At 43.0% G+C, this 16,654-nt stretch overlaps 1 protein-coding gene across 1 annotated transcript in view; it reads right to left on the reverse strand.

Moving 5' to 3' along the window:
- Window positions 1–16,654, reverse strand: part of UMODL1 (uromodulin like 1) — a 52,096-nt gene that overhangs the window by 17,340 nt on the left and 18,102 nt on the right. Inside the window, exons 9-13 of the mRNA XM_026859248.1 lie at window positions 15,769–15,881; window positions 13,423–13,642; window positions 9,402–9,539; window positions 8,116–8,862; window positions 4,957–5,069 (exon numbers count right to left, since the gene is read on the reverse strand). Coding sequence (XP_026715049.1) covers window positions 4,957–5,069; window positions 8,116–8,862; window positions 9,402–9,539; window positions 13,423–13,642; window positions 15,769–15,881 — 1,331 coding nt within the window. The remainder of the gene's footprint in view (window positions 1–4,956; window positions 5,070–8,115; window positions 8,863–9,401; window positions 9,540–13,422; window positions 13,643–15,768; window positions 15,882–16,654) is intronic.

The following is a 16,654-nucleotide window of genomic DNA, read 5'->3' on the forward strand; positions in this document are numbered from 1 at the left end:
GACCAGATACCAGGGTAAGCCCAGGCTGAAACATACCATCCATCAATGTCCTGACTTTTTTCCATTAGAATTGTATATTTTCCTCTCTACTTTCTCCAGGAGATGCTCACAAGTCATCCGTGTTTCTTAAAATCTCATGTGTGTCTGGGAAGTCTTTTTACATTCTTCCACACTTACAAATAGAAAATGCAGCAACAGATAGCATGGGACATAACTTTCAAGCCTGCATCGGGGAGGTAGTACAGGCTGTTCTGAACTATTGATATTAAAGGTGCACCTAGAAACTGCCAGCAACAGTGCAACAGGAGACTGTCCACAGTAAGAGAGCAGGTCTCAGCAGCATGTGAAGGACAAATCCCATGCCATTCCTGTCAACCCTCCTGAGCCTGGGATACACGCAGCTTCCTTGTACCTAGCACCCACTAGCTTCAATGCAGGACACAGAGAGATGGAAACAGCCACAGAAACACCTACATTTTTGTGATTTCTTAGCATTCTTGCTCTTTGACTTTGCCCTCGAGTGGCTGTCAGGCTCCCAGGAGCTGCCATCAGAGAGAAAAGCACAGAGCACCAGAGGGTGCTCATTTGCAGAGTTACTGCACTATAAGGGCCAGACCAGCAGTACTTTGCCCAGGTGAGACCTGGCACTTTGCTGCCCTGAGCAGGAGAGTCTCACATCTTTCCCAGCACCTTGCTCTGCCTTAGGCCTTCTCTTTAGGGAATATCGCTCACTTCCTTCCCTAGCTCAAATTTCCAGAGAATTAAAGGGGCAGGTGGGGGCTATGTTGCAGTCACCTCCGACCCATTCTTCCTCTACACGTCTTCTACAGGAAATGTCTGGAACAGTAGGGATGGAATTCAGCCATGAGCTTAAGGCAGAGCTAATGTCTGTGGTGTAAGGAGAGCCTAGGGAAGAGGCAGGGCAAGGGGCAGCGGTGGGAGCCAAGAGGAGAAGCAGCCTCGTTTCCCTTTCACCCACAAATAGAGCTTGCGCATTTTGGTTTTGGTTCTCCTAGGTGATCAGAGCTTTTGCACACCTATGGGCTAAGCCTAACTTCCCTGCCTGATGTGTGTTATCCAGCCCTGACTTATTTGTACACTATGTGTTATCCAGCCCTGCAGACTACCCCAAATTTTGCAGGCATGCTGCAGCCTTCTTCTGAGTCATCTGAGCTGATGCATGTTGCATGAGCCTGGTGACAAGGTGACATTGCATGGAGCAAGCCCCTTGGAGCAAGCCAGCCATCTGGAAAGGCCTCCCAAGTGCCTGGAAGTCCCAGACAGCCAACCCTGCAGTGTCCCATGGGGCATGCAGGCAAAGCTGGGAGGATGGAAAGGGCTAACTTCCCTATGAAAGCCTGGGCAGACTGTAGGCTGTCCTCATTAGCCCAAAAATATCCTGTTTCACCAAACCAAGGGACTCCTGGGTCCCTTTTCCTCTCTCTTCCTGCTGTTTCACAAGCATGTACTGAAAATTTGGGGGTCAGCCCTAAATTTCATCTTTCATAGTTTTTGTTTGAACTTTTGGACATTAAATACACACACCTGTGACATCCTCTTAGCCCATCTCCAATTTCACCTGTATTCCCTTCTCATCTATCCTGAAGATTTTATTTCATCAGTGCTTCTTTTTACCTAAGGCTTGGGAATTTTTTTGTTTGTTTTTCATTCGATTGTTTGTTTTGTTTCTGTCCTTACTCATATTTTTCCTCACAAAGAAGGACTCAGAGTTTGAAACGTGTCAGGCGACATTGACGGTATTTGTATTCAGCCACTAGGTGACACTACAAAACCCTTTATCCAGAAGGCTACGGTTCCACAACAGGTACCACACCCCAGGTTATCAAAATAATGGTTGACGAAATGGTGCTAGTAAAAAAGGAAAGAGCAAGCTTTTAGAAGGAAATATTCGATATATATTACCCTTGAGTATAAAGTTTTCTTATTAAATAAATAAATTATATTGGGATCCATCATTGTATCTACAATTTCTGTAGCACACAAAGGAAATGTAAACAATGCAAGACCAGGAGAAATCAGTATGCCAGAAGACGAGCCACAAGTAAGGGAGAGAACATAAGCAAAATTAACACCAGCACTGAGGAAAGGGAATGTCCCTTACTCAGGCAAGAAAAACAGGGGGCAGAAAAAGTCCAAGTTCAGGACCAGATGGAAGCCACACTGAAGCCAATTTAACAGGATGGAAAAGGCCAAAAGGTTTTTTGAACAAAAGGAAAGTAGCAGACCCAGGCATCCAGGCTCAACCCATGGGTGGCTGTGGCATGTCTGGTGGGTTTTCTGGGACTAGCCATCCATAGGTCCCAGGCAAAATGTCAGCAACTCGTTAGAACTATTGTGGGTACCTGCACAGGTGCCTGCATGGCCAGCAGAGCAGGGAACATACTGGCAGTTTGGAAACTGGAAATAACTAAGTAAACAGTACATTAATTTCAACAGCATCCTGCATGTAGCCTGTTTTTTCACTCAAAGAGAAAAAAAAAAACAAACAACCTCCCCACTGTCCATGCTTTGGCTTCACCTTCAGAGAGAAGGTACTAGAGCACACATCTGCCCAGGCACCATCACCAGCACATTTAAGGTTGTCCCAGATCACAGAGAAACTCAAATTAACAAAAGGGGTGAAATTTCACTGGAATAATCAAACGGCCTTAATCCCTGTATCAGCACTCATTCCACATATAGATAACTATAACTGCAATAATTTTAAATGCATTAAGCTACAACAAACAAAGGTTATGTCACTTCAAATGAGAGGGTCACCTTGATAAGGCAATATCATTTGTTAGTTTCACACTTTTTGTCACTCAGTTAAGTTTAAAACACCCACATTCAAAACAACCTTTCCACTCAGGAATGTAACGCACCTCAGTGAATATATTTTCAATTCAAACCTTTTGTTTTCCTGACTCATTTCCTTGAGGACGAGCCCTAGCTGCCACCATATTCTTCTTGGCTGTGGCAAAAGAGCCTGAGCACAACCCAAGAAGACTAAAATGCTCTCTCACCCTTAGCTATGTTGCTTTTCAGTTGCTTTGCAAGGAGGATGGTGAAACTAGCCTGGACAATGACAGTGGAAGTTGTCACATCATTGTTTTTACCTTGTTCTCATCTACACATTATTTAAAAGATGGTATTTCCATTTGCCGCGCTGCTAATTTAACCACATGCCACTTAAGTGTTGGGGCAGCTCTATATTAAAAAAAACATTATACACATTAGGATTTATAAATCCCCTGAACTGTAGATGGTGACTCCAAAGAGGTTTAAAAAAAACATCTCTGGCAAATTTTATTTACCTGGAACCTGATAGTGCTTTTAAAGCCCATAAAACTTTCCTCACTTACTTTAAAGGAGCAGTTTCTGGACTTTAAAACCTGAAAAGAAAATATGAAGATCTTTCTGTTTTCCTAAACTTGCTTTTCTTTGGCATCTAGAAACACAACGCTTGTAATAAAACACTCGCAACATATTTTGCCATATACAGCAGCTATGCAACTGTAGCCTAAGTACAGTGGCTCAGAAGTAGATGCAATCAACACCAGGACATCTCACCAGCTGATCCACAAAACCAATGTGCTGGAAAAAGGAGTTAGTTTCTTATAATCACAAGTGATCATCTTCTGCCTGAAACTTTGAGAACTGGGTAAACTTACTTTAGTTCCTTTATGCAATCATTTTACAAATTTTCTAAATATATTTGTATCCATAATTTTCTGGTTTAAGGTATCTGTCTGTGTGAAGAAAATATATTCATTTTAGTCCATTTGAATACCACGCTATTCCAAAATAGCCTCAGATAGAGAATGATGCTGAATGAGAGTGAGGTCAGTGAAGAATTGTTCCCTTTTTACTTTGTTAATCACGCCACTCTTCATTCTGTGTCTGTTCTTCTGATGTGGCAGCTTGGGGCCAAAACAACTCAGAGAAAGCTGTGCTCTGCTAACACATCCAGAAAGGTGCAAACCGGTAACAACCAGTGGCAAACTTATTTGATATCCAAGAAAACATCATGCGCAGCTAAATGGATCATGCTTTTCCTTCCTTGCAGTTAGTTGTCTCTAACCCCACGCTGGCCTGACCTCTGCCCAAACACACGCTGCTGACAGTGCACCCGCTGCGGACAGCTGTATTTCAGTGACAGGTTGTAACTCTGTACGCAGTGAGAGTTTGGGGAAGCCTCTGCAGGATTTGAAAATTCATATGATTGTCAGCAATGGATTTATCCTCACAGTTAACGAGGCCTCTAAAAAACCAGACAGGTAAGGGGAAATAATGAAGGCAACAAAGCAGCCCAGCATAACCAGTGGTTTTCCAAGCACAGGTGTGTCTGAGTAAACACCAGCAGGAACAAATCTGTGATAAATTCACTAAGAAATTAGGAGAGTGAAGCTGTCAAAGGCAATGCCTGAGAATTATGAGAGCGTTAAAGGTGCAGCTCTGATATCACAGTGTGTTTTGGTATCCTGAGCTCTAATTAGAAGTGAGGGCAGAGGTGATTTATCAAGAAACCACTCCCTTTCCAGATAGGGGGCTACAAAAACAAGGATGATTATGTGAAATGTCAGCCTTAAGGTACTATGACAAAGGGTAATAACAATTATAGAGTTCATTAATACACCACTGTTCAGGGCAAGGATATCAGAGCACTTTGCAAATATCCATTAACTTTTCACCACACCCCTGCAGGAAATCAATAAGCCAGTATAACCGGGTATGATAAGCAGAGGAAATGGAGGTACCAGAGAATCCCCAGATCCTGATCTCACTCTAAAACACAGCTGCATGCTCATCCTCCAGTCTCAGAAAGTCAGGGGAACCCAGGCCTTACAGGTGTGTCAAGAGACACATATGTGGCATGCAGCCTTCATGGGAAAAAGATCATACACGTGGTTTCATTGAGATCAGTAACAGGTCACATCTTTCTTAACCACTTACTTCATCAACAAATATCTGTGCAAAGGTTTGGTATTCCTCGCTGCTTGTATTGCTAAAGCTGGGAGAGTATTTCACACTTGTTATCCGTACTGTGCCACTAAGTTTCTGGACAGCTGTAAAGTAAGAAAAAGACAATTTAAATACATGTTCTGTGATGGTAATCCATGGATAAGTGTGTGACAGTCACTGGCATGCCTGTGTATGAGGTATGCATTGACTCATAATGGCAGAAAATCAACCCTCTGAAATATAGCCAAAACCCCAAATGCCTAAACATAGGCATCCAGCACCTTAGCCTGCCCTCTCTGACCTCTAGGTGCCTCTCAGGAAAGGCACTGACCTCCTGTAGGTCTTACATCTGCCAGCTCTGTCTCTGATGCTCTGGGCCTGTGAAATATTGCTCTGTGGCTGTGTTCAGGCACCTGATTTGCTCTCCTGGACTCAGATAGCTGTCCCAGCTTCCTCTACACGCAATGGGTGACAGCAGTCCCTCCAAAAGGCAAATCACTGCAGCACAAAGGTCCTACCTCCAACCTCAGAGGAAGGTCAGACGCCTGCCTGAGGTTGGACATCTACACTTTAAACAGTTATTTTAAGATAAGATGAACTGCAACAGGGTGTACACTTCATCCCTGAAGTTGAATCTGCTGCATCACATTAAGGCAGTTTCAAATGTTTTGAGTTATTTCTTGATACCACTGGTTTTGACACTGTTACTACAGACACCGAAGGTGATCACAAGCAGAAGAGAAAGGGCTTCTCAAGACATGATTCATACCCCTAGCATCCTTTTCGTGGCTAGCCAGGCAAGCTGACTGCCATCACCCAATACTGTGACCTTTGCCAGCCAATTGTCTTCACACTGCCTCCCAGCTGCTAACAGATCATCACTCCCAGCATACCAAGATCTAGTGTTTCAATGGTTTATATGAATATAGGATAGTCTTCACCACAGACTTCAAGAACTCTATCATCTGGCTAAGGATTCGGTTTAAAATTGTTTCTGAATCAAGTTACCAGCCTTTACTTTCTGGTGTACCATCTTGCTTTCCTCCCTACATACATCTGTCCTGACTTCAACAGTACATAACCACCAGCTTCCAGCTCTGAGACTGTCAGACTCCTATACTGAGTTTTAGTCTCCCATATTGGCTGTTTTTTTCTGAAGTAGCAAGAATTGAAAAGCCAGACTCTACATAAACTCAGTGGACCATGTTACACCAGAGTTCTTTCCAGTCACACTGGGGGCAATAATACCTTGAGCTGGGACAGGTACGAGAGGCAAAGAAATAGCCATCAAGTAAAGCTTTGCAGGGGAAAGGAGAAAGTTGTGCCTACTTAAAGCAAGCCACCAAAGCAGGCCTCCTTTATCCATCATACTTCTGATCCCAAAAGAACCCTCACCACCACCCATCACATCAAAGGATTTGGGCTTGCTTTTTGCTATGGTTTGTCCTGGCTTGTGAATATAGGTATCGGTTATCTGATGGTGAGAGGGGAAAATGTTCTGAACAATTTTCAGGGGGGAAAAAAAAAAACTATGTTTAAAAGACATGACAGACTTCATGAAGAGTCGGCTGAGGTTGACCATCCAGATCAGAGATGTTGCCACAAGGAGGAGCTCTATATTAAACTTCACCAGACGCAGATTTTTGCCCTCTGAATTCCCTGCCCCGGGTGGCTCTTTCTCTTGTTCCCCAGGCACAAACCCTTCACAAGCTTCTTTCCCAGCACTTGGCTGAATATTTGATTCATCAGGAAAAGAAAATAAGTTTTTATAAACTGAACTTGTTTATGTGGAATTCTTTCATTTGTTTTCCAGCTGGAAGAAAAAGACCTTTGGTTTTTTGTCAGTTAAAATTAGTTATTTTGATTTAAAAAAAAAAAAAAAAAAAAACAATTTTTTTAACTCTTCCCTACATTGAAAGAAGTCAGGGGGAACACAAAGCAAAGCAGTAAATGGAGCTTTTCAATTCAGGTCAGCACGTTCAGCCCAAAATTGCTTCATCCACTTGGCCACCAAGGTCCCATATCAGTTATTCACCCAGCTCTGTTCCCAGATCTCACCCATGCCAGGCAGAGCAAAGAAGAGCATGAAGAAGAGAGAAGACAAAAGCTGAATAGGGGCATTGGCATGGCTGCCCAGAACTTAGCAGGACTGGAGAAGTGGACAGTGGCACTGGTGGTCAGGACTGGTGGTACAAGAGAGGCTGGAGAAGCAGCAGAGCTGGCCTTACAGGGCTGAAAAAAAGGTTTTACAGAGAGAAAGGAATGAGGGAGAACCAGAAGTGGGGCTGGATGAGTGGAGACCCCCAGGAACATGTGATCATATGGGAGGGGAAGAGAAAAGAGCAGAGGGGCATGAGATTTGGAATCGGAGAGATATGGAAGGCATGAGAGGCAGAAACAAAACTGAAATATCATTTACTAATACACTAAAAAAAATACATGTATTGATGTGCAGAGACAGCAGCATTCCTATTCCAAACAAAAACATAATTTAAAGACTAAATCTGACTCTAAGATTGACATATGATTCAGCTCTAATCAACAGAAAAATCCCCTAATTAGCTGCAATGCACCTGCCCAGATCCAAACAGATTAAGCTCTCCATGCCAGCCTAGTTACTCTCAGTTACAGCTCTTGAAAAAGTGGCTCACAGGTTTCCACAAAGCTCCTGCCCCACAGGGGATTTGCAGGGCTCTGCCTAATCCATCCTCTGCTGAGAGGAACAGGAAGGCAGGTTGTTTGCCTTCCCGGGTCTCTAAGGTGATTCTGTAGGAGGCTGCTGCTGCAGTACCCTGGTGCCAGAGCATGCAGGAGAAACCAAGATGTGTGGCAAAAGGACAAGCAGCATATGTTTTGATGAGCCATGCTCAGTGCACTCTATGATCTGCTTCTGCTTTGAGATGAGGAAATGTAACATCTAGGGAACTAACTGCCAAATTACCAGAAAGAGAAATTATTTTGACATGCTGATTTAGAAAAAAAGTGCCAGTTACTGCAAGAAAATAATTTTGACATAGAAAAACTAGTTTCAGACACCTTCACCCCAGACCACTGACTCCAGCTGTGAACTTTTCCCAACTCTGAGTGAGGCTTTGCTTCTTATGCAACCAAATTACCACGCGTGCAGGCCCCCACCAAACACATACTCACTGCGGTCCATGGTGGGGACAGGCATCAGGCCGGTGGCTGGAGAAGCACCTGGCAGACCAGATGACCCCAGGTCTCCAGTGTATTTCTCAGACCAAGAGCTGTTCTCTCCTCCCATCTCTACATGTGCGCTGAGAGTGGTGTTGAGGGTGTTGAGGTGTGAGAAAACACTAGCATCCCCTGTGGCTGGCAGAGTTGTACCGGGGCCACCTTGAGAGTTGGCTTGAGGCACACCAAAAGCTGTGTGACTTCTGGTGGTAGCAGAGGCTGTTTGATTTGGAAACACCAGCACCAGCAAAGTCAGTTGCTCTTGCCTGGCTGTGCCCATGGGAGCATTTGTGAGAGCAGCTGCTCGCTGCGATGCACCAGGGGAAGTCTCTGCCACGGAGCTTTGCTGTGATGGATTTATGGCCGCATGCCACTCTGAGCTCATGGCCAGTTCCTCGCTGGCTGCAACCCCTGTGGCCATGGTGCTGTTGTCCCTGCCGAAGCCCATCTGTGTTGCCAGGCCTTTTTCCCAAAGGGTCAGAGGAGCGCTGGTGGGGGATTGACTGTGGGGCACTTGCTTGTCACCCAGGGGCAGTGCCTCAGAGAGGTGTGCGGCAGCGCTCACCTCAGAGCCTACAGCAGGCAGCGTCTCGATGGTGGCAGGGGAAGCAGGCCCTGCAGGGCTTACTACTTCAGGAGCAAACTCTGTGCTGTTCGTTATTTCAGGAGCCACTGCTTCAGTGAGAGGCTCCACAATCGCACCTGCAACACAGCAAACGCACATTGAAATGGGACCTCCAACTGGATGAGGAGGCACCAGGGTCTGACCTGAAAATGGGACTGAGACCACTCAGCCATGCATAAGCGTGTTACAGAAACAGGTCTTGGATATTTCATTAACACAGTGTAGCATACGTGATTTTTATGGTGTTGAATCTGGTTTGTGTGTACACAAAGAAGCAGATTTGATTCCTGGGTCTCCCTGTCTGGTTGGTAGGCCAGTGGGAGAAAATTAGTTGCAGACATGCCAAAAGAGGAAAAAGTACACTTCATGTTGCTCAGCAGTCAGTTATTAGGCTAATCAAGGAGGATCTCAAGGAGATTTAATCTGAAAATATATATAAGGTTCACCTTCATGTTCAAAGACAGACCATGTATACTCCTTCAGCCAGAGACCGCAAAGGTGCATCTATATACATGCTGTGTGCTATATAAACGGTTGCAGTAAAAACAGAAGTAAAAAAACACAACTTATTCCAACCTTTCATGGCAAAGGGAAACTACATGCCAGTCTTGCTCACCCTCACAGTTTCTTCCAGGTCGGGATGGATTAGTATCCATGGTTGTCTTGCATCTGCACAGGTATGACCCCATCAAATTGATACACTCTGCAAACACAGAGCAGTCATTCTCGGTGTAAGAAGCACATTCATCCCAGTCTATAAGACCAAAACCAGAACATCAGTCAGCCTCCCTTCTGGCTGCACTAAGCTAGAAATAATCATAAAGTAGTCCTTTCTTCAGTTTTTGAACTTATTAATGTGTTCTTCCTTTTTAATCATTTAACTGATTTTTGTCATTTGACTGACAGCCAAGCTCTGAGTGATGCAGAACGCTATCTGTGTTGTTATTATCTCAAATAAAAATCAATCTTTGTCCTTGTACTCTGAAAAATATTTTCTTCAGGTAAAGAATTCTTTAATAATTTTTTTTTTTTTTTAGAAATAAACAGTTGAAGTGAAAAAAATATCGTAGGCTTGCACTTTAGCTATATCAAAAGCATACATTATACCAAGTTCTGTGTACAGAATCTCCAGATACATCAGATAATGAATAGATCTGTTACCACTAGCTAACAGTAGATAGAATATTAAATAGAGTCTTAATCCAAATAATCTTCTGCTTCAAATAAAAGGTAAATGCAAGTAACTCCCATGAGAAGCACTCTTCAGTTCTTAACAGCAGAAGTGCTAAGGGCAAAAAACTCATTTTATGACAGATTTCTTCTCAAAAGGTACTACTTTCAAACTAGGTCACATCTTTCTGGTAGTCTCAGAAAAAAAATCCTGGTTCATTAATGCATGAATACACTCTAAGGGTGTTCCTTATATCTTATCATCTCAGCTGCTCTGAATCAGTTAGAGATGCTTCTTTCATGGAGTTGTAGATCTGTTTTGCTGCCGAGTCTCTTCACTCTTGAAGGATTTAGATCTAGAGCCTTATATTACCATTCATACACTGTTTCAGCAAACATAGAATCATAGAGTCATAGAATGGTTTGGGTTGGAACCTTAAAGATCATCTATCTTCAACTCCCTGCCATGGGCAGGGACATCTTCCACCAGACCATGTTGCTCCAAGCCCCGTCCAACCTGGCCTTGAACACTGCCAGGGAGGGGGCAGCCACAGCTTCTCTGGGCAGCCTGTGCCAGTGTCTCACCTCCCTCACAGTAAAGAGTCACTTTCTTATATCTAATCTAAATCTACCCTCTGTCAGTTTAAAACCATTACCCCTCATCACTACACTCCCTGATAGAGTCCTTCCCCATCTTTCCTGTAGCCCCCTTTAAGTAGTGGAAGGCCACTGTCAGGTCTCTCTGGAGCCTTCTTGGCCAAGTTTATGCTTTGGACATTAATAATCTCAGTAAATCCCTTGTGCATACACCTTCACTGCCTCAGGACCGTAAGTGAGGGAGAGCAGAAGATCAGCCTGAAAACTGTGTCTTGGGACAAATAATCTGATCAGCAGCTATAAAATTGTTTTGAAAAATACATTAGCATTAGTGCTTGTTCTGCAAACATGCAGAGATTAATCACTGTGATTATTTCTCTGAAACAAAGTCACATTCTAGAAACAGAAAGTGCAGAACGGGTGTGTGCATGTACATACATGCATTCATCTTTCTGCTTGCAGTCTTCCCCTTTTACTTTCTTCCAGCTAACAATTAAATTACTTTTGCTTTCTTCATCATTAGATAATTGTTTTATCCGTGACTGTTTCCATTAGACAATTTCAAGTGCCTGTGGCCAACATCTGCCTATTATGTTATAGCCTGAGCCACTTAGAGGGGATACAGGATTGACTAAAGCACCAGCAATGAAAGCGCTCTCATTAGTGCCTCGCTATGCTGTGATTGTGGCTCTTGATGGTTTCAAACACCAAGAGATGCTCCTGTGCTAATTGGCAAATAACTTACATTCACTGGCTCCATTGTCTCTGAGGGTTTCCTTTCTCATCACTCAGCATGGCTTTTTATGCAAATTTCTTCACCTCTGATGGACACATTCAATCACTCATCAGGCCAAAACAGGTATGTTCTCTTCTCCGTGCTCACAGGAACTAGTACATCACTCATGCACATACATACACACACACACACTGCACTTTTTTCCTCTATAACCATGACATCTCAGCCAAGGTGTGCTCTGGGCTCTCTTTCTGCACTCTTGGCATCTCTCTGGCATTTCATGTTTGGCAACTGCCTTCCCTACACACACACTTCAGACAACAGTCCTACTCCAAAAATTATAAAAAAACACCTTTGTGTTCACTCTGATTACCCATTATACCCGTGAGATGTACATGCAGTGGGTAAAAATCTGTGAAATTCCTTGCCTAATGATGGTGCAGATGCTAAAGGTCTGCATGACTTCATGGGGAACATGGGAAAGCCAAAGAAATCACTTTGGATTCAGTGAGTTCTGGAGCTGAAAACAAGCGGTGGCTAAGAAAGTATCAGTGAGAGGCATCATCTACACTTGCTGTATTCTAACACTTCTCCAGGAACTGGCTCCTGACTGCTACTGAGGAGATAATACAGTGCTAGATGGATCTCAGGCCTGACTCAGCGGCACACATCCCTTTCTCTTTTCTTACCATGCCTCACACTACTGACAGACATTTTAGTGTCTCTGTTCATCATGGCAGTAAACATAATAATTTATGAGTCTTCAAAGAGAGATGCAATTGTTCTGCTCCCTTCAGTTGTGCTATCCCTTCTGACTTCTCATCCTTACTGTTTCAAAGTTGAATTTCCTGCTCTGCCACTTTCAGCAAAACAAGCAGATAGCCTTTTGGTGGCCAGGCTTCACAGTGATCCAGGTGGCATTGCTCCGCTGGCTTACTGTCAAAGGACATGTCCCAGGGATCTCGGGGGTCGGGAAGCAAAACAGCCCATTATACAAATCTTTCCTTCATATGCTGTACTCCTTTGCCTTATTTTTCACATTTGACTTTAAGAAATATATGTCAAACCAGTGCTTGTTTGGACAGAGCTGAGAAATAGATGCCTTTTCTCAACCCCTAAGGAGGAGTGGAGGAGTTGGCTGGGCTCCTGGCTGAGCGTGGTGCTACTGGAAGCCACCTGGTTTTCTGCAATTAAACTAACAGTCCAGAGCTATTGCCTTCTTCCTCCCCACTCTTTTGCTCCTAGGATCAATAACACTTGTAAAACATTTTGGCACACTTCAGAATCTTGCAACTCGGTATCTGCTACCACTGTGATATTTGTAGGCTTCAGGTGCAATTTGTCTCCTGTTTTTTTCTTGTCCTGTTCTCCTTAACATCCATATGCTTTACAACCCCAAAGGGAGTTTTCCCTCATCTCAGTACATAAGCTTTTAAGGGCTCAATACACTGAGAGAGAAGAATTACTCATTCTTTTGGCTTTGGAAACTTTTTGAACTCTGTGGCTCTGCCAGCTGGGAAACCTGAAGCCAGAACTTAGCCTTTGAAGATAAAAATGGTGATTACTGAAGATCAAAAAAAGGCCTAGTTTAACATAAATTCCACGCATGTTTCTGTAGTCCTATTCACTGAGAGGACATTTGGGAATTACTCTGGCTGGATTTCTATAGTGAAGATGTTAGATTTATTTTCTTAAACCCTGGCCTAAATACAGCCCCACAGTCTTGAAGCACAAAACTCCGTATAGGGCATGTGTATCTAAAGGCTACAAATATTCCACAGTAATCCTATCTGCAATTCAGGGTGAGGAAGATATGGCAAACTTCCAACTTCTCACAAAGAGGAGAGGTGAGGAAAAATAATAGGGAAACCAAGGAATCCACTTGTCCTTAAACACTGTGAAGGGAAGCAGTGCCTACAGGTACCCAGGGAGAGACAGTGATCCTTCATCTGATCACTTTGGGATTTATGGATAAATGTCCATGGATGATTTTACACATCATGGTTTTCCCTCCAGCAAACCATAAACTTCGTCTCTCTGTAAAGTACTTTTCATGAATAATGTTGGTGATATTGTGCGTGATCAAAATACAAACCCTGTTTTCATGCTTGAAAAAAAAAATAATAAAAATTACCTTCTACTGCAGTGTTTTGCTGATCCACCAAAAGCACAGAGCCATTGTGCATGTAAGAAAGCACTGGGGCAAATGTGGAGGCATCGACTGGGAACTCAGGATCCTGTACAGTGATTCTGAGCCTCACAATGATGCTTCCAGCTTGCAGGGATTCAGTCTGCACTTTCAGCTTCCCAGATTTGTATAAAGCAGAAATGTTGGGTGGAAATGAATTTTCAAGCTGAGCAAAGGGAGAGAAACATCAACAATTAACAGGAATAGCTCCTTTTAAAACTGAACTGTGGTGGCACCATTTTAAAGATTTATATATGTACAACATAGAAAATGTTGGAAAAATAAAAGTTTCAAAGTGTTTCAGAAATCTTACTATTCAGATATTATTGAGGCACAGAGAAGTATGAGTCTCCTTTGTGCACCTAGGTACCCTCAAAAATGGTACCTATCTGACTACTGGTCTCACAAACCAAATTTCATTTTGGCTCGAGCAGAATTCCTTCTGCCCCTGTTTGCCTGCATCATAGCTGAACTGGCCCACTAAGTCTGCATGGATCAGACCCTTGATGTTAGCTCTGTATGTCACGTAAGCTTTTTGCCCCAAACCTCCTATGTATTCTCCTCTGCACTCTCAGACTTTGGAACCTGGTCATCTCCACTGTTGCTGGAGCAGACTCTGGCTTGATTTTGACTGCTACCAGCTAGCAGTCCCCCATGCAGTACCCAGGCAGAGTTCGACACTTAGCTTTGGCCAGGGGCCAGTCCCAACAGGCTATCTGAATGTGACCAACATACTTTGGAAGACACAACTGTACAGATGCAGGCTGGTTTGTGCCAGTTGCTGTTAGTGCCAGAGAATGGTTCAGGGAATGTTTCATTTTCCAGTACGGACATAGCTTTAGCCCTCAGGGAGTACTTGAAACTCACCAGCCCAAGTCCAGCTTGCAGCCAAGTCCAATGACAAAGAAATCTCAGGATGAGAGACAAGAAAAATGGGGGTGGGTCACTCCAAGAAAATGTGTTTGAGACAGCCCAGCTTCAACGCAATATCACAATTACATCATAGATGATTACCAAACCATAAGTAGACACATCACTTGAACAAATGGTGTTACTCTGAGCGTTAAAGCTGGCATACTGCCGTCAATATTTGAGCTGTGCAGGAATTGGTAGTTTTACCTTACATCTCTAGAAGGCATCTCCCTTGCAAGAGCCTTTTGTTCCTACCTACACCTCAAAGCATGCCTTTGAGCACACAATGCAGCACCATAAATCAACACAGCTTTGTTCCCATTTAGTCCAGAGTTTGCTCCATAAATTCCTACAAACAAGCTGTTTAACTGGTCTAAGCTCACATCAGGGTGGGGAAGCAAAAAAAGAGGGGAGAAAGGATGTGACAGGGGGATGTTGTGCTCCCAAATACCCAAGGAGGCAGAAGGAACACAGATGGGCAACACTCCTTTTCCTTCCCAACCCCATGATGCCAATTAGGTCTGCATTAGTCTCAGAGAAGATTCACTTACAAAAATCCACAACAAAAGCGAACGACTTGCAGCTATGGGAAATAAAACCATGTCAGGAGGTTCAACTTATAATTTTTCATGAGCAAACACCTCTTCTGTGCTGCCTTTGAAAATGTAGGTCCATTATTGGCTTTTTCCTCGTATTTATATTCACATGTGTTTATGAGTCACCCTTTGTTCTGAGAAAGCCTTGTTTTGGATGGAGTTCCCAGTTCCTCTCTATGGGCCCTGTTCTCTACAGCAAAACTGTCAGACATTGCTGCATCTGAAATGTCCCTCCTGTTTGGGAAGCTGAGTTGGTAATAGACTTCATGACACAAGTTTTGTTTATGGCTGATTACACCTGAGCTTGGACAGTGACTACATGTGTGCATGCAATGAATGGGGCTGGAGAAGAAAACACGACCCCATAACTTTTCCTTAAAGAAGAAAGACCTTTGAGAGCAGTCAGGCATTTATTGAGAGGGAAGCACTGAAATGAATGCCAGCAATGTCATTTCAATAATTCATTAAAAAGCCTCAACTCAGTTCAGTGTGAGTTTATTGCCAAGCCAAAGATCCAAGGAAAAGAGTTCCTGTTGCATGCCTGCATTTTTAATTCCTTTACTCTTCTATAGGGGAAAATTCTCATTGGTTCCATTGCTAATAAGGCCAAGAGCTTAAACTGTCTAGTCAGTTGAATTTTTTTTTAATTATAAAGAAAGGTCACAGGAAACAGTATGATGATTTTCAAGGGATATTTCAGTTAGACATAAAATCCTCTATTACATTAAATAAATTCTAAATTGAAAAAAAAAAAAAAAATCACCCACAGATATTCTAGCATTACCTGTTCAAGCAACAGTCTTGAAAATTCTTCATATGCTGAACTGCTGACATTATGGAAATCATCAGTGAAATTGTAGTTGAGAATCCTCATAGTAACACCAAATACCTTGGCCTCTGTAGGACACAATATTAAAATATTCACAAAGCAGAAGAGTAAAAGATTCAATCAAAACTGATGTACCCAGACCAAAACTTCAGATGATGGAGGAAGAAGGTGGGGGAGAAGTTTGAAAGAATTGTTATTAAACCAAGAAAATAAAGTTGATATTCTGTTACAAGCTTCCTATACGTTGAAGAGATGCACTTACATCAGGCCCATAAAGATATTTAGATACCTAATTACAGCTGCATGACAAGTGGTTATACACATATCCTTGTGGACCTGACCCAACACAGCTCCTGCATTTGAATTACACCCAGGGTTGAATTACCTGTGAGCTCATCTCTAGTCCACCAGTCACAAATATTTTTTTTTCCTGATCTTGAGAGCATAGATAATAAATATATTCTTAAACTGAAAATAACAAAAAGCAGTGCATGCAACTTCTCTGTCTGGTAAGCCCTGACAGATAATGTACAGAGCATGTGAACCAAAACCAAGAGCCAAGGAATCTATAACCACTTTAACCTGTATAAGCAATCTGAAGCTGTTACTCTTTGGACTGATCTTTGGAAAAACTTTTATTTTTCTTGAGGTCTCCAACTTCATACTCTGAAATTCAGCCCCCTGTTGCTGTAACCACTAGACTTCCTACTTTCCTTCTACAAAGGGAGTAATTTCCTTCTGACCCAAACTGGAGTCATCCCTTGTCTGATCAAAGGGAAGGCTTTTATGGATAAACATAAACAGCAGCATTCTCACTGTGGCCAGTATTAAATAGTTCACT

This window comes from Athene cunicularia (genome assembly GCF_003259725.1).
Source record: "Athene cunicularia isolate RWA chromosome 1 unlocalized genomic scaffold, athCun1 chr1_part1, whole genome shotgun sequence".
In the NCBI taxonomy this organism is placed as follows: domain Eukaryota; kingdom Metazoa; phylum Chordata; class Aves; order Strigiformes; family Strigidae; genus Athene; species Athene cunicularia.